The sequence below is a fragment of the Amborella trichopoda genome, chromosome 5, assembly GCF_054954075.1.
Source record: "Amborella trichopoda isolate Santa Cruz 75 chromosome 5, AtrichopodaSantaCruz75HAP2 v2.0, whole genome shotgun sequence".
NCBI classification, from domain to species: Eukaryota; Viridiplantae; Streptophyta; class Magnoliopsida; order Amborellales; family Amborellaceae; genus Amborella; species Amborella trichopoda.
In genome coordinates this window covers 1,444,482-1,471,568 of record NC_142340.1, presented here as the reverse complement: position 1 = coordinate 1,471,568, position 27,087 = coordinate 1,444,482, and the positions used below count along the sequence as shown (strand labels likewise).

The 27,087-nt window shown below is 34.0% G+C and overlaps 3 protein-coding genes across 4 annotated transcripts; 2 read left to right on the top strand and 1 right to left on the bottom strand.

Moving 5' to 3' along the window:
- Positions 1-1,021: 1,021 nt before the first annotated feature.
- Positions 1,022-6,068, top strand: LOC18426662 (protein NRT1/ PTR FAMILY 1.1). Of its 2 annotated transcripts, XM_006833304.4 has the most exons (4): positions 1,022-1,335; positions 1,672-1,889; positions 3,463-4,010; positions 4,840-6,068. In XM_006833304.4, the coding sequence occupies exons 1-4, from the start codon at positions 1,251-1,253 to the stop codon at positions 5,723-5,725; spliced, it is 1,737 nt and encodes a 578-aa protein (XP_006833367.3). In that variant the 5' UTR covers positions 1,022-1,250; the 3' UTR covers positions 5,726-6,068. The 2 variants fall into 2 exon arrangements, with proteins under 2 accessions (XP_006833367.3, XP_020518237.1); XM_020662578.2 differs by lacking the exons at positions 1,022-1,335; positions 1,672-1,889 and adding an exon at positions 3,153-3,388.
- Positions 6,069-9,379: 3,311 nt separating this feature from the next.
- Positions 9,380-24,843, bottom strand: LOC110006600 (protein neprosin-like). The gene is made up of 5 exons (XM_088867779.1): positions 23,573-24,843; positions 16,460-16,624; positions 16,280-16,362; positions 14,205-14,489; positions 9,380-9,470 (listed from the first exon to the last, which is right to left on the bottom strand). Exons 2-5 carry the CDS (start codon positions 16,580-16,582, stop codon positions 9,380-9,382), a joined length of 582 nt encoding a protein of 193 aa, XP_088723905.1. The 5' UTR covers positions 16,583-16,624; positions 23,573-24,843.
- On the top strand, positions 22,262-25,062 carry LOC18426661 (uncharacterized). The gene has a single exon (XM_006833303.3). It carries the CDS (start codon positions 23,786-23,788, stop codon positions 24,746-24,748), a length of 963 nt encoding a protein of 320 aa, XP_006833366.1. The 5' UTR covers positions 22,262-23,785; the 3' UTR covers positions 24,749-25,062.
- The last annotated feature ends 2,025 nt before the right edge of the window (positions 25,063-27,087 follow it).

Sequence of the window (27,087 nt, the reverse complement as noted above, 5' to 3'; positions counted from 1 at the left end):
TATGATTACTTTTAAAAGAAATAATTTGAATTTTGAGTTTTGTGACTCTCATATCTAACCCTTCGAAAAATTGTGCAGTTTCTATTCAATGTCGAGGCACTAATTTATTTCGGGAGTTTCTTTTGATGAAAATATCCATGGATTATAGAGATTACATCTTCAAAAATTTCGAGATATAAAAATAATTCGTAGCATGTGTTTGACCCGAGGGAGTAAATGGATAGTATACTCCTAGGGAGTAGAAAATCTTTTCGATAAAAAAACTTAAGGAAAATTGCAAACCCCTCTTCCCGCACCACCGCAACTTCAAAACGCCAAACCGTACATTCCAACAAGAAAAATTATTGTCAGACCATTACATCAAACCGACCGTTCCAATAAAAATAATCATATTTTTGTCCCAAAAAAAAAATGAACTTTTGTAAAGGGTGTTTAATAGAAAAACAATGAACTTTTGTAAGGGGTATTTACTAGAAAAGTTGAGTGAGAGCAAAGGGCGTGAAAAAGCCCATTTTGAGGGGGGTTTTTGTAATTTTCCAAACAAAAACTTGTTAGAAAGCTTGGGCCAGTTGAAGTGACCTGTCTATATCAAGTAAAGAGTTGAAATTGGGCAGCATCAGCCGCACATCTTTTATGCTTTGTAGTACGTCGCCACTTGGAGTGAGTGCGGTATATGCTCCCACGAGGGACCACTCTATATCAAGTAAAAAGTTGAAATTGAAATTGGAGTAGTGGTGGTAACAGGTTGGTCCAGGATCCGGACCCATGGGACCAAAACTAAAAATTAAAATATCTATATATTTAACAAAAATATCTATATATTTAACATATTTAAATATATTTCATATATTAAAACTCAAAAAATATTAGTGGACGTTAATAGTATTTGAATCCAAGATTTGAACCTGCCAGCCGGATCCTATTTTTAGATCCGGGACTCAGGTTGGATCTAGATCCATTGCCACCCATATTTTGGAGTAGGATAACTGGATTTAAAGTCCCGACCTTTTGTTTTTCTTTCTTGGTATATGCTGAGTTGGTCGGCCCGATCCAGAGGAGAGATATTTTACGATACTAATGGGAATGAATGCTCATACAACAATAGAAACAAAATGCAATAATCCAAAACTCCAGCACTTTATTTTTATCACCTTGGATTTCACATTGTTCGACCATCTTAAGAATTGCAGAGCCAGGGTCAGAAGTTATTCTAGATAGAGAAAGAAGAAATTCTAGGGAGAGAAACAATCATGGAGAACTCTCACATCCATCACGAAAGCAAGCGAGGATTTGCAGAGAGGAAAGGTGGCATGAAGACCATGCCTTTCATTATAGGTGATTCTCTTCTGCTTCATAGCTCAATCCAATCTTCATGAAAGAGAAAATCACATGGGCATATATATAGAGAGAGCAGTGAACACATAAAATTATTGTGATGAAAATTTTGAGAGAGAGATCATTGAACACACTTAACACACATGTTGCTACGAAAATTTACAGAGAGATAGAGTAGAGCACACTAACATAACATCATTGCCATGAAAATTGAGTTTGAGAGAGAGAGAAAGATAATGGTGAACACACTAACACGATCATTGCCATGACAATTGATTTTGAGATAGAGAGAGTAGTGAACACTAGCACAAAATCATTGCAATGAAAATTTTTCAGCCAACGAGACGTTCGAGAAGGTGGCGAGCTACGGGTTGCAAGCAAACATGATCTTATACTTGATGACGGAATACAATTTGAACCCTGTCTCAGCGGCGAAAATCCTCTTCACTTGGTCTGCAACTTCCAATTTCATGCCCATAATCGGAGCTTTCGTGTCCGATTCCTATCTCGGTCGATTCCGAGTCATTACCTTGGGATCTATTGCCACTCTTCTGGTTAGTTCACCCTTTCATTATTCTAACGATTTTCCGATCCTTTTTAATTGAGAAAAGGTTTTGACGATAATAATGTACCGTAACAATTTGGTATTTTACAATTTGCACCTCTTGAACGGCCAAATATCAATCATGGGTGGATCGGATTTCATTTTCTTGACTGGCTTGTGAGCAGAGTGACATGTCCCTACTTATCACTGCTGACATCGAACTGTTGTGAAGGCGTTAGCACACTGTAGGAAACTCAAATGCTAGTATCAAATACTTTCCTTCGTATTGTGTCCATTTCTTTGTGTCTCCTCATATTTTCTATTCTTTTCTTTTCTTTTTTTAAAGTTTTAATTAGGTATCTTTCGTATTAATCTTGTTTATAGCAACAAATTCTAATTCCCTTACAAAAGAAGCTGGGTCGTGGTGGTAGCAGCCCCATACCTAGATAGTTAGCATGTTGTGGTTTTCAATCCTGCTGACACTACCTATTAATACCTTTTAAAAAAAGTTGACTCCCCGATCTATATGAAAAAAGCGTAGAGGTCTGTCTTCCCCCATTAAATTACTAAAAAAAAAAAAAAAGAGTTTTAATTCCCTTTTGCTTTTCATTGATACTACTCTTGTTTGAACTTTGAATCATTAGACTATTTCACTAAAGGAAGACTTATACAAAAAATCAGCATACGAAGAAAATCACAACCCAAAAAAGAATGACTATAAAAAAATGACTATAAAAAAATAATCTTTTTTTTTTTTACTGATCCAAAAAAAAAAACAATGGCTCTGGTTTTGTTGTTGATTTTGTCATAGCCCTTGGCAACGATAGATATCAACTTTTCTAAAGAAATTCAAAACACATATAAACATGCACACATACAGAATATTGGGGCTTTTCCTAGAAGAATTGTCAGAGGCATTTGTTGAAAATGATAAAAATAAAAATTCTCGAACTGTGCAGTCCTAGCAGATGGGTTGATTTAAAATCCGGTAACTAAACCTGATAAATACAAGAGAACCTCGCTTTGTTAATGATCCAATTTTCCATATTAATGGAACATTCACTGGCATGGACATGCATGTGCATGTCCATACTAATCCGAACTGCGAGCATACTGATTGTTTTTCTTTCTTAAACAGCAAACTGCACAGTATTTGTTTGCTTGCTTTTCTTAATTGCTTAGAATTAGTACCTTGTTAATTACCCAAAAGAATAGGAAAAAAGAAAAAGCATAAGAAACATGATATTTGGGCTTAAGCATGTCAATTTCTTGTAACAATGACATGATTCAAACAAATAGAGAAACTTTATATGGATGAAGCTGCCCTTTTCTACATCCTGCACTAACTACAACTCTGGACCGTCAGAAGTCAGACGATGAGATCTATAATTTATTTTCAAAGAATTCATCACAACAAGCATCAAGATGAAACTTCGCATCTGAAAGTGCTCTTAAAATGGTTTTTCGGGCTTCGGCCAATGCTTTAGAAGTGGATGGTCCCATTGTTAGGTAGTTTTTCCTGAACAGATGATCATAAATGGTGGTTATTAACATCTCTTACATGTCCTTTTTATCTGTGGCAGGGAATGATCATTCTATGGCTGACGGCCGCAATTCCGAATACAAGGCCACCAAGTTGCCCTACCCAGAAAACCTGCTTTCTGCCCTCACCATCCCAAATTGCAATCCTTTTAACCTCTTTCGCTTTGATGTCAATTGGGACTGGTGGAATAAGGCCATGCTCTCTAGCTTTTGGGGCCGATCAATTAGCCCAAAGCAAAAGCGACCCAAAGACGGGAAGAACTTTACAGAGATTCTTCAATTGGTACTATGTATCAGTTGGTTTGTCAGTCATGATTGCCGTCACAGTGATTGTTTACATTCAAGATGTGAAGGGGTGGATAGTGGGTTTTGGGGTACCTGTAATTCTCATGGCATTGTCTACTGCGTTTTTTACCTTAGGTTCTCCATTTTATGTAAAGAAAGAAGCACAACAGAGTGTTTTTACAGGCCTGTTTCAGGTGGTTGCGGCGGCCATTAAGAAGAGACATCAAGTTTTGCCAATTGACAACATAGATGGAATGTATTATCATAGAGGCTCTAAGCTTGCTACTCCAACACAAGAACTCAGGTAAGGTGCTTCAATTCATCCGCAAAACTGTTCGTGATTGTATTCGTCACTGTAGGTCAAGTGATTTTAGCATCTTCATTATTAATAGCCATCCACCGCCACCACCACCATCATCAATGACATAATTTATCACCGTCACAGTTGTTGACATAGTCATCATTGTGACCAGAACTATGCACCATTTGTAGCTGTTATAATCCATACTTAACATGAACATCATCATCATGGTCACTACTTGACATCACCATTATCATCACCTTGAGAAGCATCATCACCATTGCAAACATCATCACACCATTACTATAATGATACCTCATCAGTTAAACATTCCTTCTGTCAAATCTTTGGCATATTTTCATTAACAAGAGCCATTTACAACCACCACTATCATTATCAAGGACATAATTTACCTTGATCCTGGTTATTGACCTAGTTAGCGGCACCACGATCCACATAAAGGACTATACACCCTTTATAGCTGTTATGGTCCACACATAACATGGCCATCATCATCATGGTCCTTACTCGTCATCATCATCATCACACCACTATTCTAATCATACTCTTCAATGGACATCATCATCTTACCTCAACATTATGACTTTCTTACACATGAGTTCATTTGTGTTTTGCTATGTGACTTTCTGTGTGTTTTAAACAATATAGTTATAGGAATCGGGCTTGAGGTTGAGCAGTTTGCAGTTTGCATTAGCAGTGTTACATCTCAAGTTCGACTCCATCGGCTGAACTTTTCAAAAGAAGAGAAAAATTTTATAGTTATATTTTCAAACATCCTTGGATCCAACCTTTCTAACATTCAATTATCCAGGTCTCTGAATAAAGCATGCATGATAACCGACCCAGCTAAGGACTTAAAACCTGATGGATCGGCCCAAAACCCATGGACCCTATGCACAGTGCAGCAAGTGGAAGACCTCAAGTCCCTCATAAAAGTATTTCCCATCTGGTCCACCGGAATCACCATATCCATCGCCATGCTACAACATGGCTTCCCGGTGCTCCAGGCCACTGCCATGGACCGTCACCTCGGCCCTAATTTCCAAATCCCCGCCGGTTCCTTCGGAGTTTTCAGCCTTCTAGCCCTCACAGCATGGGTGGCCATCTACGAGCCCATAATTGGCCGGGTCTTAAAAAAACTGACAGGAAAAAGGCCAAGCAATTTGTTCCGTTTGGGGGCGGGCCTACTTATATCAACTGGGTCAATGGCTGTAGCCGCATTAGTTGAGAGTGCTCGTCTGAAAGAAGCCCATAGGACGCCGGAGAAGAAGATGTCAGCACTGTGGCTGATCCCTCAGCATTGCTTAGCAGGAATTGCTGAGGCATTGAATTTTATAGGACAAATTGAGTTCTACTACACTGAGTGTCCCAAAAACATGTCTAGTGTAGGGGTGGCACTTCTTTCCTTAGGGATGGCTGTAGGGAATCTGTTAGGAGATGTGGTGCTCACCATTGTTGATGGGGTCAGTAGAAACTTAAGTGGGGTGAGTTGGGTGCCTAGGGACATAAACAAGGGCCACTATGACTATTATTACTGGGTTCTTGCAATCATGTCCTTGGTTAATTTCTTCTATTTCTTGTTATGTAGTTGGCTTTATAGGTATAGGAAAGATTTTGTGGTTAAAGGGGTAGATACCAAGGAGTATGATGAGGAAATCCTATCAAAATCAAGGGAACTCCCACTTCCAATAAGGTAAATAGGTTTTATTATGGCTCTTCTTTGAGCCCTATAATTTCCAATTTCTATTATTAAACTAGGGTTTGTTATCCAAAAGTTGGGGTTTATATGGCTCCTCAAGTGGTGATGGGTCCTTTGGGAAGGATTTGTGCTGCAGTTTCTTTGAAAAAAAGAGCTAGGTCTTTCTGCTTTGGCTTGGCCTTTAAGTTGTGCATCATCTTAGTTGGCTTTCCCCTTGTGTTATAAAAAGGATCCTAGGACAAGATAAAGTTGTGATTGATGGGTTATATTCACTTCTATGTAAGTTGTAAGTGTGATATTGTCCAAAAATTCCATAAAAGTGTTATTTTCTTGGTAAGTAATTGTTGGACTGGGGTTTTTGGCCAATTTTTGGGGATGATTTTTCGGTTTTTTTAAATTAATATTTTCAGTTTTTTTAAATTAAGATAAGAGAATATATGAAAATGAAAACCAATAATTTAAAATAAAAATTAAAAAAGACAGGAAATGGCATAATACTACCATGGCCTTTAAAATAAAAAAACTTTATTACTTATAGTATTCGATGTTTACGATCAAGTTGTTGACATTCACAATCTATAATCATAAAGAGCCTTAGTATGCTGCGATCATCATTTCACAGTAACCATAACTATGAAAAGATAATTGTGTAAATACCTGCTATTTTACATTATGGCTTCACTGGCGATATGGCCGTTAATCGAGCGAAATGGCGAACTATGATTCGTATAACCCACTCCGATTAGTTGGAAAAAAAGCTCTAATGATTTGATGATAATGGTCTATCATTTTACATTAAAGCTAGGACTTTGAAGTTCAAATCTGAAAGAACCAAAAGAACAAATATGAAAGAACCAAAAGAACAGTTGTAAGAAAATGGTTTTGTTTTTTCTCTTTAACTTACCATTTAACTTTAAGAAATAAATTTTTTTTTTTAATCTTTGGGGCAATACTTTCACCTTGTATTTTTTTGCTTAAAATTTCCCAAAAATACAAAGAAAATATATAAATATACCTGGTTGTGTATCTAATGAAGACGCTGACACACGAATCATCCCAAAGCAAGTGCTTTCATATTTGCTTTGCTTTTCGAATGTGAGTGTGTAAAATCTGAAGACTTCAGCTTTTTCGGAAGAAGCAAAGCAAACATTGAGAGTCATGAGGACCACAAAACACTCTTCCTAACTACAATGTGGTCATCACTTCGGCAACCCTGAGAGATCCTAGAGAAAACAACAATCTTTTATTCTATTTTATTTGAAGTTTATTTAATAAATCACATCTTAAAAATCCATGCCTATGGGCAGAAGGTGCTCCTGCCTAGACCACCATAGAAGAATGCTCCCTCATAACTAAAAAGAGTATAACAAGGAGGGTGGTCCGCATAGGCTTTAGCTAGTGGGTTAACAGTGGATGAGTTAATATTGTGGTCCGGCGGGAGCACAGAATATGCCCCGTTTTCCAAGAAGCATTTCACCTATCGAAAGAAGCAGCCGTCAGATTTCCCTCATTGGGGAAGTAGCCGCTGCCCATTTGTGTGGTCGTGTGCCGGCCCATGGGATGTGTGTTCTTGACTTCCCCTCCCCATAAAAGCTTGCTCCCAAATGCCAAGTTGTTGAAAATGGAGATAGGCCAGTACCCCACTCGCAACCACCAGTTGCCACTCCCTTTGTCCTCTGTTAAAAAGAGAGAGAGGTAATAGTAATAGAAGAGGGTAGGGGTTATAGTCAGTGTTCGCAATATCGGCCGGTTCAGCTTAGGACCCGCAGGTTAGATCATAATCGGGCGCTGGTCGGTTCTAGTTTTGATGAACTACCTAGCTATTTTTTAAAAAAATTCAAAATAATTTATATAAATCTCAAAAACTTAGGCATATTTTTTAATGTTTTTATCATTTTAGTAAAGATTGGAAAGGATTTTTTTTTTACCTTGAATACTTATTTTTTCATTTTTCCATCTTTTTTGAAAAATTTCAAAACTATGCCGCCGACACAAATCAATTTTAAATTCAAAAATTTTCACTAATTTTGAATTTCTTTTGGATGGATGGCCTTTGTTTAATCATGTTTTAAATACATTTTTAATTTTTTTTAATTTTTTATTTTTAACACTTTTATGACCGCCCGACACTTTTACCTATTACTCAAAACCAACTCTTGGCCAGTTTCCAAAGCCGGTTCGATTTTTTGGACACAAGTTGGAGTGGATAACTAGATATAGATAAAAAGACATAGTTTCTATGCAGCCAGCTCGTATATTGTAGAAATGCGTGCTTGACAATAAATATATTTTTTAAATATAATTTGATCTTAATGTTTAGATAATATATAATTTTGGAAAGCTTTTTATGCTTTCCCTACAATATAGAAGTTCTATCCTCCCCTTATCCAACCGTCCATTCTGAATGGAGGACTAAGATTGTCCCAATCACAATGTCACATATCTATACCATTTTATTTTTAATTTGTTTCTATAAACTATTTTGACACTAAATTTTGGACATCCATTCCTCTATTAAACTCACACTAGCAAAAATATAAAAAAAAAATATTTTCAATAAAATAAAATGAAAAATACCCCTGAAAGTTTTAAGGGGTATTTTGGTTATTATATTTTATCAAAAAATTAATTTTAATAGTTTTTATAGGTGTGTTGGCACGTACCAAATTTCATATTCATACAATTTGTATAAAAAAAACTAAAAATAAAATACTTTGAGACATCGGATCTAAGATCAAACAGTGAGTGACTCTCTTGGTCAAAATTGGACGGCTAGATGTTAGGGGGAGGATAGAACTTCTATGCTTTAGGGGAAGCATAGAAACATTTCCCATCTTTAACATGGAGATCAATAATATGAAAAAAAATAAAAAATGTAAAACTAAAAATAATAATTGTATTAAAAAACATTTAGACCGATAGTTACACTTGTGTAGATGGACCACCTAAAAATGGATGCTTTATACCTCTGGACGGCATATTGTAGAAATATGGTCCATACAGCATATTGTAGAAATATGGTCCAGTCCGCATGAAACAATTTTCCTAGATAAAAATGTGTAAAGACGGAGAGGACGGGTTTCTTTTCAAAAACGAAAAGAGAGGAGAGTGGTGGGAATTACAATTAATATAAATAGCTTTGAGAGAGAGTGGGTTATTGCTGAAAAATATAGCTTGAGGAGAGAGAAAGAGATTTCCACTAGACATGAATAGTTTACACACACGGGAAGAAGAGAGAGAGGTTGTACATTAATTGAATATTTGACAGAACCAACATTCAAAATAATAACAAAATATTAGAGTTTAAGTGATGTGCCTTACAAAAAAAACCAAAAAACAGCAGCAAATTTCACTCGAACTATTTAAATTTGAAAATTACACCTCATAAACATCCATTACTTAATGAAACAGGACCTCATAATAAGAATTGAATTTGAGATGTAGCAGTATTACTTCCGACCGTAAATAACTGGGATAAGACTTAACTAATGATGATGTTACGTTGTTACTAATCACAAGCCCAAGCCCAAGCCCAATTCCTAATAAAACCTGACTTGTTAAAGGAAATACATTTTGAAACATGTGACATATTTATTTTCTTATTTTTTATTACCTTATAAATTGTGACAAGTATAGCAAATTGAGGCCCTACCTAGACTGAAATGGGTTCAAGGGCTGCACCTGAGCTTATCTCTGAGCTTATTTGAACATAACCAGGACAGTGGAAGTTGTAGCAGCCTGTACTATTGTACCCATTTCTATGTTATCCATAAATGAAGCATTAGTACGGGTTGCGATTTCATGTAACACTTGTATAGTAATATAATGTAAATTTTTTTAAAAATCATGTTATAGCCATTTATTTGATCGAATTTTAAAATATATATTCTTTTCATTCTAGTGAATGAACATAAAAAAATAAAAATTTGAAAACACAGCATAACAAGTATTTTTTTAACCCAATTAACATAGATCTTCCATTTTGGTGAAGATGTTTAGATCTAGGCCTTAGAACGATCTTTTTTTTTTCCAAATTTTTTAGAATACTTTATTATCATTAAATTAAGAACATAAAAATAAAATAAAAAAAGATTTTGAATTCATAAATGCCTAGATCTTGAAATTCATCAATAGGCGGTCTAGATTCATTCTTAGATGGGACTCATTTTAACCATATATAGGGTGCAAATTATTGAGATGAAGAGAGTGTGTGTGCAAAATTTTGGATCATACAAAAATGATAAACATGGTTTTCTAGAAATGTAGTTGCATTATACTATATTACAACCGTTGCATGAGATCACTACCCAGTATATACATTAATAGGTATTAAGTAATTAACTATTGGGAAACTAATTAGTAAAACTGCATCTAAAATCTTGCCAGGAAAAGTGGTTCCGAATAAAAAACTAGCAAATGAATCATTTCCACCTTAATAGGGACAAGGAACTCAAAACCCTAAAAATGATTAGCGTTTTTTCTGAATTGCCTATTCAAGTTCTTTCTTGATATGCTAGATTTTGACCTTTTTTTATAACTTCAAATTTTATAATTAGCAATGGAAATAGAATTGCAACTGATCATGAGTTTTTTGGCACGAGAATTATGTTTTCCAATAGACTTTTTAGGTAGAGCCTTAACAAAGGCAAAATTAAGTACATATCCGTTATAGTTTGCGTTATTACAAAACTACTTAATAGTTTTAGTTATTATCTATCTATTTTTTTCATTTCATAATGAAAATTAAAAAAAAAAACAATTTTACCCCTAACAACCGAATTCAATGGGTTTTCGGAAATCAAACCAATTTTCGAAAAATTCAAAATATTTGATTGTTGAAAAACCGAATTTTTTTTCTCTGTCCTTTCCTTTTAAACTCTTCCCTATATCTATACCTTAGATTGGGTGGGTTTAAACTCCTCCCTATGAACCGTTTCCTATGTTTATCCATTCTCTCTCTACAATGACTAATCTACCGTGACCGTCTTATGTTTATCCATTCTCTCTCTACAATGACTAATCTACTTTGACCATCATTGATTTGTAACTAGAACAGAGAGAATGGATAAACATAGGGAATAGTTTATAACTTAGAGTGAATGGATAAACATAAGAAGATACATGGGTTTAACTCTTTCCCATGTTTATTCATTCTCTCTATAATGACTAATCAACTATATGTTATCCATTCTCTCTCTACAATGACTAATCTACAGCAACCATCTTTCAATTTCTAACTAGAACAAAGAGAATGGATAACCATGGGGACGAGTTTAATGTAATGTATAGATAAAGATAGGGAAGAGTTTTAAATCATGGAGAGAGAGAATGGATAGACATAGGAAAAAAGTTATAAAGAGAGAATTCACTTGAAGTTTCAAAAAAATTAATTAGTGGATAGAGAGATAATACGCAGAGGACATTATTCAAAAATTGAATTAAAAAAGAAAATTTTGATTAGTCGATAGAGAGAGAATACACAGATGACCTACAAAAGAGAAAAAAAATTTCGGAAATTTTTTTTTCAAAAACCTAAATTGTTCTAATTTTGGTAGTTCAACAACCTAAAATCTATGGAATTCGGTTGTTCAACAACCGAAAAAAGGTAAAATTATCTTTTTAAAAAAAAATTTGTTACGAGATAAAAAAAAAGTACAAATAAGTAATAACAAAAACTTCGGTAGTTTTGTAATAACGCAAACTATAACGGATAATTTTTGCTAAAAAATAAAATCACACCTCAAAATCTTACTGGAAAATACAATATCAGCACTAGAAACCCTTATTATTATCTAAAAATCTACACTCATCATTGTGAAATTTGAAGCTCCAAAAAAGTGCATTTCTTCGATCTATGAATACTTGAAAATGGACAGTCAAGATAAATTATTTCATGACATACTATTTTTTGGACTTGAAATATCTTTTGTGGATTCAAATCCATATTAGTGAGGTGGAAACGATTACTTTGATGGTTTTTCAATACCAAAACGACAATTTCTAGTTAGATTTGACTTAAAAAGCCTCGGCCTTATACTAACCTTTTCCATCCAAAATGCAAATTTCTTGGATTAAATAATTGATAATATATTAAAAAGGGATTGAATATTATGAAATCATTTATTTTGGTATAAGGAGAATAGAATCATTTTTGAACATTGGATGTGAAATCTAATAGATGAAAGTGTGTCACAACATTGGAAAAATTTTATTGGATGTTGTGCCCAAACAATGACACATCCTCGACCAACCGATTTCAAATTTAACGGTCAATGATGATTGTAACCTTCTTGTTTTGAAATTAATTGGTCATTATCGATTTGTCCTATTAAAAACTTACTGTCCAATATATAAAGAGTCGAGTTCGGAGTTCGCCAGTCTCCCATGAGATTGTAATTTACTTGGAAATCATAAAATTACATCTAAAAGGCATTAAATTTCATCATTCCCCAACCCATATTACTTTGTTATTATAAGAAGGAAAATTTGTCATTATAAAAAGGAAAATTTACATAAAAATCTCATTTTGTTGTCAAAATTTAAAAATGCTCCCATATATTCATATTTTACACTCCAGTCTTATTCTTTTAGAGCGTACAATGTATTTTATTTTAAATCTTCTATAACTTGAATTAATTTCAAATTTGGTACGTCTATATTTTTCACCTTGTTCCTTTTGTAGCCAATAATTCAATTAAAAAATAGCCAAAACAATGCTACATGATTTATAAGTACTTAAGTAATTTTAGTTATTTTAAATTGTTCTTTTTATACTTTTATAAATTTATAATGGTGAGAACTATGTACGTCCCAAATTTGAGCTTAATCCAATATATAAAAATAAACAAATTCAAAATGCACTTATATGCTTTAAAAAGAGGCTCAAGCCAAAAATATGAAGTCACTTTCAATAAATTTTCCTTGTGAGAGATGGAAAGGAAAAACACACATAAATAAATAAATAAATAAAATCATATACCGTCCATCTTGCTTGAATAACATTTGTGTTAGGGCCTTGGTCATTCAAAACCATCGGCCTTTTTCACCGATGGGTTCCAAACATTAATATTTGCTTCTGCTCCAAAATAATTTGATTTCGAATCGGACACATACACATATGCTTGCTAAAGATTCACACATGAAATAATTAATTAGTAATAGAATTTAAGAAGAAACTTTATTCACCCAAAAAAATGGGGAAATTTTTATAAATATGAAAAAAAAGTCAAGAAAAGCAAAAGATTGGAAAGCACTATACAATAAGAATACTAGATGTATGTCCAAACAAAATTTCATTAAAAAACTCTTATAAGATCATTATCACCTTTTTCATAACAGTTTTTTCAACTATCTAAGGTTAACTATACGAATCATAACCCACCATTCTGCTCTATCAAGGGTCATACCCTCAATGAAGTCATAAATCCCTACATTAATTCTCAGTACTTTCGAATATATCCTATAAGATGGGATCAATCTATTAGAGACTACTAAATTCTAGTGACCCCCAATATGTTCAAAATCCACAAATTGTCTCCTTGAAAGAAATTTGCTGATTCTAGTGACCCCAATATGTTGAAAATCCACAACTTGTCTCTCTGATGAAAATTTTGCAATCCCCTGTATTTCACATTGTGAGACATGTTTTGTGCAGTTGATTTGCAATTATTTCAAAGATAGTGATCTCTAACTGGAGGGAGAGAAGCCCTAGAAATTTGAGAGAGGAGTGTCATGGCAAAAGCTTATGGACTCCCAAAAGCAAATTCTTTTGAGCTCAAATGATTTCCTATTCTTGTGGGTTGTCTATGTTCTTCCTTCAGTAAAATACATGGTAGGAGAATTTTTAGTACCAAAAATTTTGGGATCAACCAACCTGAAATGATAATTAAAAAAAAGGACTCTTTGAGGGTCTGAAAAAATTAAGGTCAAAATATTGAACAAAGATTGTCCTTTTTTTGACAGTTGATATAATTTTGATATCTTTTTTTAAATAAAAAAAAAAACAATCATCTGACGGTGATTCTTAATTAGATTCCAAAATTTTAAATTGAAAAGCCCTCTTAAGTACCTCCTTGCCCTGAGGGAATATGTGGATATTAATGCTCTCGCAAGAGCCCACTATATGCGCTATTGAATGAGACCAATACCATATTTGGCACTAAATATATGCACATCAAAGTTCTCTTAAGGTACATTAATCCTTTGGAGCACTTTTCATCTCTAGATCATCATCATCATCATCATTATAGTCTTATTGTTGGTTGTCTACTTAACATAACCCTCCTCCTTTACCTGGGTTTGGGATCAATAGGGAGCCGGCCAAGGCAGAGTTATTTTTCGTCGCTAAATATGGTCACAAATTTAATTTCTAAACCTACTTATTTGCTTACCAAAGAAAATGAGAAATATATACCAAAGTGTTCCTTGAAATGCATCTAGTGGATCATAAAATGTCATGCAACCATGTACAAACACACATTGAAAGGAGAAACAATAAACTGACCAACAAAACTGCATTTTTGTATACCTCAACATCAATAGCACTGTTGTTATCTGACTTTTTTGGACCAGGAATCGAATTTGGGGTTTTCTTCCCAAAATTAGTGATTGATTTAGCTCTCAGAATATCATTTTTTGTAGTCCTGCGAATTGGAATTGTTCCTTGTGGGCAACTTTCGTGTTTGTTCCATATCTGAGAAGCCAAACTCATGATCTTCCTCTTTCTTGAAAAGCCTACTGGATAGGAAGTGGGTCTCATTTGTTGCAAATTTTTACAGTGAAAGAAGTAATTAAAAAAAATGAATTTAATCAACACTGATCGATACACATGCTCAATTTATTTCAACACCAATTAATATTTTCAATCACTATTTCAAACATATCTTTGCACAAACATGATGAATATCGTGCCCTTCCTCTTCATTGTAGGTACAATTCTAAACTTCATATTTACAGTTCAATACTTTTTGGATGTGTACAAGTTAATTTAAAGATTGTTATGGTTGAAGAAAACTGAATTTCATATGCTTTGAGAGGAAAAGTATAATATCTTATTTTGGATATACTTTCAACTAAAATGCCGTTTTTGAGAATGTGGTCACGCATAGTGCTCCCCAACCCTACTGTCCAATTGTATGAAACCAGTATGCATAGATAAGGCTTAGAATTTGTACCATGCAAATTAACGTGCCATGGTTCATGTACCATACAAACTATGATAAATGTTATCTCCATTATCCATACTCAATAACCAATAAGTGTGGTAATGGACCTGGACCCGATGGGTATACCTAATCCGGGTCAAGACATGGGTCCAAGAATGGGAACTGGTGGGTCGGATCCAAGTCCGAGTCCGAGTCCGAGTCCAAGTCCAAGTCCGAGTCCATAGTGTTATTATATAAATACCATTTGATATATAATATTCAAATAATATTTAAATAAATATATATTTTTAGTTATAGTATTTAAATAAGGGTGTGGTTTCTATAAGGTTGCAACCTTAAATAATCCAATTAAGGTGTACCTTCAAAATTTATGAATTTTATCATAACATGTAATTTTGATGTAAAACATTCTTAGGATTACCTGAAAATCTATGTTTATATTTAAGTATAAAATTTTAAAGTAAAAAAATAGTTAAAATTAAGTAGAACTATAAATATATGAAAATCTTGAAAATGGACGGTCTAGACAATATGTTGCAAGATGTATTATTTCTAGGAGTCAAAATCTTTTTTTTTTCATATTCATACATCTCGATGTTGAGATGATCAATTAGAGGGTATTTCAACATTAAAACAAGATTTTCCAATGGATTTTTGAGGTGCATCTGTAATTCTACATTTTAAGTTTGCAACCTTATATAAACTTTTTCATTTAAATAATACATATATATATTTAACATAACATTAATATATATATATATATATATATATATATATATATATATATATATATATATATATATATATATATATATATATATATATATATATATATATATATATATATATATATATATATATATATATATATGGAAAAGTTTTAAAAATGCATATGGGCGGAAATGAACAGTATGGATTAAAGACTGTCATGGACTTAGCACGTCTGTGACGGGATTTTTATATATATTTTTTATTTTATTGGTCGGGTCCAGGTCTGGGTACGGGTTCGATCGGGTCCAAGTACCATATTGCTTTTACAGGTCTCGGTCTGAGTCCAGATCCGGCTAGGCCCAGCCCGTTGCCACCCTATCAACCAACGGCAAAGATGAGCCATCAACAACTGTAGACTTGATACATCATTGCATACAAAATGAGAGAAAATTTAAGTCAACACTGTTCCTTTTTGGCATGCAAACCATATGTCCTACAACTAGATTGCATATTTAATGATGACAGATACTAAAATAAATGACTTACTGCTGAGACCAAACCCAGTAAAAAACAAAAATTTCATTAGCAAAAATGCTAAAATAAAAAGATAAAAAAATGGGTATCAAAAGAGCAATTTACATGGAATAAAAGCAAATAAAAAATAAAATAAAACTTGAATGGTGTGGTTCCTTAGAAGAGGATTATCAAATGCAGGTTGTTTGTAAATATCAACACAATCGATCACATCCCCATCTTCACTCTGCAATGAGGAAAGCCTCATATTTATCATTCAACATTTTAAAATTTTATTTGGAAGAAGACTACAACTATTTTTTGAAAAAAACAAAAAATGTAACCTTAATGGTTTTAATTGCAGGTTTATTCAAAAGCTTCAAATGCGCCTCTGCCTTCGCCTCCAAATCGTTCCCTGAGTTAGCCCTTCCTCCAACTCCATGGCAAGTAGATATCACAACAATCATCAAAAACCCGAAACAAGTACAAAATTTCTTTCCATCCTTCTTCTGCAGATCATATAATTCAGATTTTAAATAACAAGACAGAAAATTGACTATGAAAATGACACATTTCAAACAGGATTGATATGAGAGATGATGAAACTAAAGAGTTTGCATATGAGAAGTTTAGTTTGAGTTACCTTCTTGTCCTGTGAGTTCTATGGTTGCCAATAAGTTCAGGAAGATTAAGAGGACTTTTTTCAGTGAAAAACAAAACTTAAAGAATGCATGCAAACCTTGTGGCTTGTGCATTTATACATTTTAACCACATATGGAGTTTACTGAAATTTAACCGTTGTTAAACGTCCATTATTTTCATCCTATACTCTTTTCTAAATATAGGACTCTTTTGACTGTCTTGTCTAAAATAAAGCAACTCCTGGCTATTACAGAGAGGCAATTCAGCTCATTAACATTTAAAGAAGACAATTCAGTGCAAGTGGATTCCAGGACTTGCTTTGTTTTACCAATTTGACCTAGGTTCTGGCTTCTGTACATGTACAAGCGGCCTCGGGAACGGGCTAAGGGCCGGTTCTGAGTAACAGGTAAATCGGGCGGTACAACCGGCCTACCCGGGCAGGTCTTGACCATTCCAAAAAATGTTAAAAAAATGCAAAAAAATTTAAACAAATATGAAAAATATATTTAAAGTATGATGAAATAAAACACATCTAAATGAAGTTGATAATTAGTGAAAAACATGGGTTTTAAAAAATTGATTTGTGCCCAGGTATAGTTTTGAAACTTTTTAAAAAAGATGAGAAAATGAAAAAATAGGTATAGATGGGCAAAACACTTTCCAATCTTTCCAAATTGATAAAAAAAATCATTCAAAAATACATTACAAACAAATCCAATATTTTTTGGGATTTTATATTTATTTTTTTATTTTTTTAAATACTCAACCGGATAATCAAAACCTGGATTGGCCAATGCCCAATTCCAGTTTGACCTGCGGGTTCTGAGTTGGACTCGTCGAGTTGGCAAACACTAACATGTATTAGCCAACATTCTAAGTAGAATGAATAGTTATTTGAGCAAAAAGTTTGTCCAAATAGTCATATTAACCTACAAATATTGATAGGTCATAAATATTGAATGCCCGGGACGATTTTCGACCTGGATTAGGCGATTTCGATGCAAATTTGACCATTTTTCAAACACTTTCTATTGTATATTCGGTTGTGTATAGCTCGTGCAATGCTAGGTTCATCTAAATGGAAATAAAGCTTTGACTCTGATATCTGAATTTGATTTAACCAGTTTTCTTTGAAGCTTATTTAGGAATTATTGATCCTTTTCTTTGGTTGAGATTGTTACACCCAGTTCCTCCTGGATTAAACTTGCATCATGCCAACACGCGATAGCGAAGAAGCCGAATATGAAGTATGTGATGATTATAAAGCGAATATTTATGTGATTACTAACAAGAGTAATTTTCATACAGACACAAAAACAAATAAAATAATATGAAATGGGCTGATTTTGGGTCAAAATTACATTGACAGTCAATCAACCCGTACTTTTTTATTTTTTTAAAACTATCCCTTGGTCTAAATGCCTTTTTCGGACCGTTTTTATTTTATTTTTTTTAGTTTATTGCGTTAGTAGGGATCACCTAGCTCAATCCAAAGAGTGGTCTGAGGTCCCATATTCGGACTGTTCTTTTCTTCCACAAAAAAGAAACAAAGAGTGATATGAGGATGGGGACCTCATACTGCTTTAAAACTCGAACCACTGTAGAACTGAGACCTACTAATGGAAAAACTAAAAAAATAAAAAATGGTCCGAGGATGGCATCAGAGGGGCAATTTTAGAAAAAAAAAAAAATTGACCGACCTTCTGTGAAAATTTGGACCATTTCATATTTTCCTATCTTCTTTTTCGTGTCCGTACATAAATTACTCTAATAACAAATATTTGCAATATAATGATCTTACTTAGATACACATAAACATGATAATTTCATCATGTCTATGAAATGTAAAATCATAGACCAGATAAAACATGCTTTTTCTTTTCTTTTTTGCCTTTATCTTTTTTTTTCTGTTTTTCGAATCTGTATCTTAAGTAAAACAATTAGACTGCAATTGTTTGTTACTAACGCTTCCCAGGGTTAGTAGGCATACTTGTTCATTCAATTTTTGAAGGGTTTGAAAAATAGATTAGGTTTTAACTGGTTGGCTTCCTCATTGAATGAAACAAAGACAGTTTCCATTCTCTCTATCAAACATCAAAAAATTGAAATTGATGAGGAGCTTAAGGAGCCATTGGATATCCATGCTCAGGCTCATTTAAAAACCCATTGTAAGCCAAGGTGACGATAAACGGTAGCTGCTGGTGGTGACTCTGAAGTGCGAGATGCTGAGCTTCGACCATTCCCGTCTGGTCTAATCGAATTTGAGGACTTCTAGTTCCTATCCGCGTTGGTCACCATAAGGCGCATTGGTCACCATAAGGCGCATCACGAAAAAGTGCAGGAAGGCCAGTCCGGGTTCCGCAGATGTGGCCCAGATGATTCAATAGCCAGTGTACAAAGTTGTAAATCCTTTGGACGATATTCGGATGGGGATCACCTTGATTCATGGTTTTTGCTCAACTCAACAATGACTCCTCCCTTGCTTCTTAGGTCATTCGATTTCTAGGTGAGGGTGGACCGGTTCAACCGGGGTCACACGGGTGCCGAGGAAAAGGATTTCACGGGCAGAAAGGCAAAGGGAAGTTCGGAAAAGCCTAGCAGACGGGACTATCAACCCCTTTCTATTAAGACCTCGGCATCTTCCTTACCCCCCGTCCCCCCCCCACGAACAAATAGTACGAACATGGTTTTCTAAAAATGTCGTTGCATTATACTATGATACAACCTTAGCATTGGATCATTGCTCTATCAAAAATTCATCATAAAAGGTTGTTTCGATGTTGGGAAACCTTCTAATTGAGCATCTCGATGTCAAGATGATGAATAAGAAAAGAAAAAAAGATTGAGCCCTAAAAATAGTGTATCTCGTAACATATTTTCAGACCGTCCATTTTTTAAATTTTCCAAGTGTTGCTAGATCTTCTTGGTTTGAATCATTTTTTAAATTTAAAATTTTATAATTAGATCTGAAAATAGATTTTGAGATAATCCTAATAATGTTTTACCCCAAAATTACATATTATGATGCATTATGGAGATGCATCTTAATTGGATTGTTTAAAGTTGCAACCTTATAAAAACTACACCCTAAATTATTTATATTATAAGTGAAGTTGACAATGGGTGTATTTTTTTTTTAAGGTAATTCAGTAGGGATCATTAGGGATCGCAAGCCCCTACCTGTTTTTTTAAATCATTAAGAGTTGTTTAATGTGTTAGGAGATAATAGAAGCTTAAACCTTAGCTCGAGCTCAAGTGGGCTACAACCATGACCCCAACCCCATTCTCGCACACAATAGGTGTATGCCGTGCTCAATACGGCCTATCAAGGGGACTACCATATTACGTTGAGTAGACTACATCCCAAAATTTGGTGTCCAAACGTAACTATTGTGTAGGTATTTTCCGAAGAAGCAAGTGTACAATTTACTACCGATGGAGCATACAATATCTTCCCTTATTTGAATAATTCATACAGGAAAAGCACAATATGTTTCATATTAGCACAGTAACACATATGGTCATCACCTACGTTGGAGGAGTGCTGCAAAACATGTAAAGAGCTTACATGTTTAAGTACAAATCAATTCTTTAAAATATTTTTAATTAATTTTTAATTTTATTTAATTTTTTTTTTGTTTAATCATATTTTAAATCTACTTTTTTAAAAAAAAAAAAAACAAAAAACATTAATATTTTTTTTTACAGCGGTTAGTATTAGAGGGAAAAAAAGGCAAAAGCAAGGCTTAACTTAGTGCCAGGAAAATAGGCTTGACCAAAGGCCACAATGGTGGTAGAGAGAGAAACAGCACAAACACAAAATAAAGTATTGATTTATAGAGCGTATGGTAGAGAGAGAAACAGACAACTGCAAAATAGACTACTGAGCTCTGGGGAATGCATGATAGAGAGAGAAACAGTAAAATATAGAACATTGGGGGGAGGGGGAGGAGAGGATTCCAGAAATTTCGACTTTCAAGGTAGTTAATTAAGTAAACAATTTTGTGTTCCCGCGGGTACACGCCCCCCCAGGAATAAACCTACTTAGAAGTTCACTTTGGGCGCTGCATTTCACCATGAACCTAGCCCCCAATTGCAAAAATAAGGGAAATTACCAAAATTTACTTAAAATACAAACTGTTAATATTTTATTTATATCTTTTGATTTCATTCAAAGAAGCCACCAGATCCCCGAGAACACGAGTTGGAATTAGCTATAAACAGATTAAATAGCTGATAAATTTAGTCTATTTTGATAAATTTTCCTGACTATAACAAGTAAAAGATATAAACAACTCAAAGAACTAGCTATATACAGATTAAATAGCTGATAAATTTAGTCTATTTTGATAAATTTTCCTGACTATATAGCAAGTAAACGATATAAAAAACTCAAAGCACATGTGGTGAGAGTAGATGGGTGGTACAGCATGACGTTTTGAGTTTTGTTCTTGCTAGGTCTCAATTTGTTCGTCATTGGCTTATTGCAAAACTTGTCTCTTAGTTTTTGAAAGACCAGCCATTACCGAAAATGTTACATTTGAGATACCAAATAAGGTTATATACCATACACTTTCATTTGGAACAGTATCATTTTTTTTTTTACAATTTTTTTATCATCAAAAAAATAAGATACAGTTCCAAACAAAATCAGCTTCTAATCAAAACTTCTGGGGGGAAAAAATTTAAAGATAATACTAAAATTTAGATAAAAAAAATACTACTAAATCATTCTTTCATACTTTCACCCACTGCTTTGAGTATAAGGTTTGCTCCAGCAGGACCACGCAATAGAATTCTACAAGTTGTGAAAATAACAAAGGTAGAAACTTGGGGGATTCACATGAGGGCATGAAGCATTTACAGATTTATGTACCTTGTTGGAACATTTACATAATTCTTTTTTTATTTGCTTGTACCTTATTGAAATAGTTTAATAAGTCATTTTTTTTATTTGCTTGAGTAGTTGGCTTGAGTTGGCCTGCCAGTCTGCCACTACAACCTTAGTTCTACCTTGGACTTCTAAAACACACTCACCAACACACACATAAAATACATCTCTCTCTCTCTCTCTCTCTAAACATGTCTTATTCTCTCTATAAATCCCTTCTTTCTCCAATGGATGGCAAATAGGTCAGTACCCGGACCCCGACTCAATTGGATCTGACCCAAAAATTAAAATATCTATTTATTTAATTATATTTAAATATGTGAAGGTTCATATTTAAATATGTGAAGGTTCAAAAAATATTATCGAATCTAGATCCAACCTGCAAGATCCAATTTTTGAACTCATACCCAAACACAGATCGGATCTATCTCTCGGGTCCTGGGTTGAGTTTTGATCCCCTATTCTCTCTCTCTAAAAACCCTTTTCTCTATACCTACATACATGAGATTTTCTCTCTTTAAAATACACTCTACCTGTCTTCTCACCCCTACAAACCTCATTTTTCCCTTGTTTTTCTCCAAAAGTTTCTCTCTCTATCCGACTAACCCCTCTTTCTCTATCTTTTCTTCTACCTCTCTTCTCTCTCTACAAACCCTCTGCCTCTCTTTTCCTTTATTATTTGACAGCGAAAAATGAAGTGTGTTTTGTGTTGGGGGGCGTGTATACGAGCATATATACTCTGGCTGTGTGCTGTAATATTTGTCAACCCCTAAATTACCGGGATAAATATGCAACCACCGTAATTTTAAAATGTTTTTCTCTCCCATAGTAATTTTTGTTAGTTCATTTTTAAATTTTTTTTTAAAGATTATTAATTTAAAATTTGGTATTTAGATGTAATTTTATAAGTGAAATTGAATAAAAAAAATTTAATGAAAAATCATCATCAAAGTCTTTTCCCAATTCTTTGGGATCGCCTATGTGAATCTTAATCCCTTCAGCTTTATCAAGAATCATACTTTCAATGAGCCCATAAATTTACATATATATTTTTTCATTATTTCTTACTATGTCCCTTTGAGTCCACCCCTGGTAGCTACTAACATGTATTGTAAGTTGGCATCGCACACGCTCATCCCATCTAAGGGTACTTCTTCTCATCTTATTTCTTATTGAAGCCATACTTAAATTCGTTTGAATGCATTCATTTCAAATTCTATCATTTTCTTGACTCGCCGCATATTTTTAATAAAAAATATTGAACAAAATAATAAGGGCATTTTGATTTTTTTATATTATATATTTTTTAATCATGTTTATTTAGTTATATTTATAAAATAGACCTACACCAAAAATGAAATCAAATATCTTACTAAAATAAAAGTAAAAATAAAGTATTAAACTAATTCCCAATCGTTGGATATGGCCTTGCTACATTTCCACTCTTCCACCCGATGGGATACTTTTTCTTTTAAATAATAGAAACAATTAGCCTTTGAAATGATGGCAACCAAGATCAAGAATGAATATGTGCTTATAGATCAACTCGATCTACTCCATTTTTTAAATTTTAAATTTCATAATTAATATCGAGTATAGATTTTCTAGCCATCATAATCTTCGAACTACATCTTTCGACAAATTTTAGAGGTAGACTCCTTATAAAAAACCTGACGTTATATGTACACTAATTTGGTCAAGACTCAAGACCCGGCCATTCTAGTATTTTTTTTTTCTTTTCTTTTTTTTTACTCTCTCTTTCCTATTTGTTTTTTTCTTTTTTTTTTTACTACAAAAAAATATTCATTCTTCAAAGAGTGGGCTTCCTTGCTTTACAACTTGAAAAAAGAATAAACTACTCATTACCATGCACAAATAAAGAATAGAAAAAGAAAACCCAAATAAACAAGAGCCAAAAACCCACCTTTAAATCCCGCCCTCCTCTTTATTCTTAGCTCCCCAGTTCAGGATACCTGCAAAACAAACCATCTCTCTCTCTCTCTCTCTCTCTCTCTCTCTCTCTCTCTCTCTCTCTCTCTCTCTCTCTCTCTCTCTCTCTCTCAATTTAATCTGCAAAACCCATTTCTCCTCTCTCCCTCTCTCTCTCTCTCTCTCTCGCCCCAAAGACCCTTCATCAATGGACGTCCATTCAAATAACACACACGACTCGGACAATTCCTCACCAAGATCCAGAGACACTGACCACCAGGACCTCCCAAGCTACAAGGTCAAGGTCCTCTGTAGCCATGGCGGAAGAATCCAGCCGAGACCCTATGATAACCTGCTCTCTTATTATGGCGGAGAAACCAAGATCGTCTCGTTTGACAGAAACGTATCCTTCTCTGCCATGAAAGCAAAGCTTCTTTCTCTCTGTAACCTCCCAGACATCATCTACAAATACCAGTTGCCAGGTGAGGATCTCGACGCCTTGATCTCCATAACCGACGAAGAAGATCTCGAGCATTTAATGTCTGAATACGATCGGTTACAGAGAAGCTATGGCAAAAAACCGGTGAGATTAAGGCTGTTTTTGTTCCCAAATTATCAGAGCCCAATTTCTGTTTGTACAGTGAAAAATCCTGATTTTCTTTTTGGTCTCGATGATAATGCCCAAACTGCCCCTGAGAAGCCAGGGGATATGTCTAAAGATCAGGAGAATAAAGATTTTATTGAGGGTAAATCCGGGGAATTGGCCCTTGAGCTTCAAACCCTTCAAGTTACAGAGAGAGAAGAGGGTGAACCGGTTTCGAAAAACCGGCATTCTGATGCAAAACCGGTTGTGAGCGGGTACGGTTTTCCTCCACCACCCGTTCATACTGGTTTTCCACCGGTTCATACTGGTTTTCCGGTTCAGAGAGGCTTTGCTTCAGGCTATTATCCGGTTTATATGGGGGAGAATGGTTATAGTTATTCAGTTGGTGGTTTTGGTGAACCGATTTTGAGGCCTGTTCAGCCGGTTCCCGAAGTGGGTTTCAAGCCGGTTTTGTATGTGGGGCCAACAGTTGGAGAGCCCTTAGGTCAGATTCCAGAGGCCACGGTGGAATTTCAGAGGAGTCCGACACCGGAGATGAAGGCCGAAAAACCGCCTCTTCCAGTTTGAGATATATATTTAATTTATATTTTTGTTTTTTTCAGCTTTTCTTTTTTTTGTTTTTTTGAGAATTTATATTCCAAAATGAAACGCACTTTTCTTGGAAGGAAATGCCCCAAAGTGCCTGGTATTTCCACATTTCAATATGGTGGCAAATTGTATGAAGTATTTCTAATGTAATGTTCATTTTATGAGGAGATGGCGCCCAAGTTTGTAACTTGCAAGCATGGCTTGTTATTTAACCCTTTGTGAAGAGCAGTGTGACTCAATATTAATAGTAGTATTATTTTATAATAGTACAATAATAAGTAGAGTTTATTTTATAATAGTACAATAATAATTAGAATAATAATACTACGAGACCCTCTCACACCCATGTGAGTAAGACTCCAAATGATCACCATTAAATTTTAAAACAAATCTCTAAAAAAGTTATCAATAAACCCATTCACCCAAATCTTATACCCATGTCATAACTTTTCTAGAGATTTATGTTAAAATTTAATGGTGATCATTTGGGGTCCTACTTACATGGTGTGAGATGGTCTCACAGTGTCATTACTCTAAACAATCAAATTAGAATGTACCTTCAAATAATATCGAGAAATGTGGTTTCAATATTGAAAATCTTTGTGACAGCCTCAAAATATATTTTCATATTTATTTATAAAATTTAAAGCTTCAAAAATAGTGTAAATCGAGATATCTATGAAAACTTGAAAAGTTTGAAAATTGACCGTCCAAAAATGCATTACAAAATACACTATTTTCAAAACTTGCAATCCATTTTTTTTCTCATGTCCATACATCTTAATGTCAAGATGATCAATTTGAAGATACTTGAGCATCAAAACAACCTCTTCTAGTGAAATTTTTGAGATAGGTTTAAATTTTATTGTTTAGAGCCTCGATTCCATATGAACTTTTTCCATAGATAAAATGTGATTTAGATGATCAAACCACCTCTTAAGATTATTTTTGAAAGTATCTTTTCTAACAAAAATACCTCTAGAATAGAAATTTAGAACAAGTAGAGCCATTTTAGTAATTTAACTATATATAAGCAGCCAGAGCAACTAACATGACCACATGCGTTTTGGATTCTGGCCTTCAAGGCACCATACTGCAACATGCTTTTTCAATGAAGCCTCTTATTCGTGTTTAATTAATATAGAAAGAGATTATTTACATTTAAAACAATATCATGTATATTATATAGCTCGAACCAAAACCATCCTGCTTGTTATGGGATCCAAACCCAAGACATGAAATATCTTTTTCACTGTTTGGAACAGAGAATTGCCAAGGGATTTTATGGTAACTTATCCACACTTGTGTCCTGAACCAAATTATCAAAATACTTTTGCTTTGTGTCAGATTCTAAATTCAAAATAGAAACAATTTGGACATATTTTGCTCAAATAGTTAAAGGTACAAGTGAAATAATCCAATCAAAGTAAAAGCTTTGATGATAAAGTGGTTGATTGCACCACCTTAGTATTTATTCAGGTGGGTTGACTATTTTAAAGAGAAAACTCTCATTTAATAAGTTGATGTTATTATTATGGATTTAACACTATATTAGGATATGGAGCACCTATATTTATTTTTTTCGTAGATCAAGCTTTGCCGAATCTCTATTATGAATTCTGATAAAGTACCGCAGACGTTTCAAAGAATCTTCCCTGTAGTACATTTTCTAAGTTGGAAAAAGTTTATATAAGGATGTAACCTTATAATGTAGAACTACGGACTCCTCAAAAATCCATCGAAAAAGGTAGTTTTAATGTTGAAAAACCCTTTGATTGATCGTCTCGACATCTAGATGTATGAATGTGAAAAATAAAAAAAATTTAAGTCTCAAAAATAGTGCATTTTACAACATATTATCTGCACTGTCCAATTTTAATATGTTTATAGATCTACTTGATTTTAATCATTTTTGAAATTTAAAATTTTATAATTAGATATAAAAATAAATTTTGAGATAATCCTACGAACATTTTACATCAAAGTTATATACCACCATAAAATTTGAAGGTGCACCTTACCTCTACACCTACGGATGCATCCATATGCCAACTGGAGGTCAATAAAGAAAAATGATATGCCATGATATATCATTTTCCTTTGGGATTGTCAATAAAGAAACCATTTAAATTTTGTACATGGAAGTCACGAGCATTCTTGTCTCTTAAATTTCAAAATGAGCAGTTGTAACACTATCATTGATTTGACACAAAGTTCCAAAAAAAAAAAATTCTCGTACTTTGAGACTCATCTCAAGCCATCCAATTTGACATCTAACAAGTGGGAATAGCTGTGACCTTCTTGTACAATAGGTAAAT

Bases quoted from the DNA above. Each gene is read 5' to 3' on its own strand.
- LOC110006600 (XM_088867779.1), bottom strand. From the start codon at position 16,582: ATGATTGTTGTGATATCTACTTGCCATGGAGTTGGAGGAAGGGCTAAC. The intron at 16,363-16,459 runs GTTACATTTTTT...TCCTCATTGCAG, and splicing joins CTGCAATTAAAACCATTAAG to AGTGAAGATGGGGATGTGAT. The intron at 14,490-16,279 runs TCAAGTTTTATT...TAAAAATTTGCA, and splicing joins CTTCTAAGGAACCACACCAT to ACAAATGAGACCCACTTCCT.
- LOC18426662 (XM_006833304.4), top strand. From the start codon at position 1,251: ATGGAGAACTCTCACATCCATCACGAAAGCAAGCGAGGATTTGCAGAG. The intron at 1,890-3,462 runs GTTAGTTCACCC...TATCTGTGGCAG, and splicing joins GATCTATTGCCACTCTTCTG to GGAATGATCATTCTATGGCT. The intron at 4,011-4,839 runs GTAAGGTGCTTC...TCAATTATCCAG, and splicing joins ACTCCAACACAAGAACTCAG to GTCTCTGAATAAAGCATGCA.
- LOC18426661 (XM_006833303.3), top strand. From the start codon at position 23,786: ATGGACGTCCATTCAAATAACACACACGACTCGGACAATTCCTCACCA.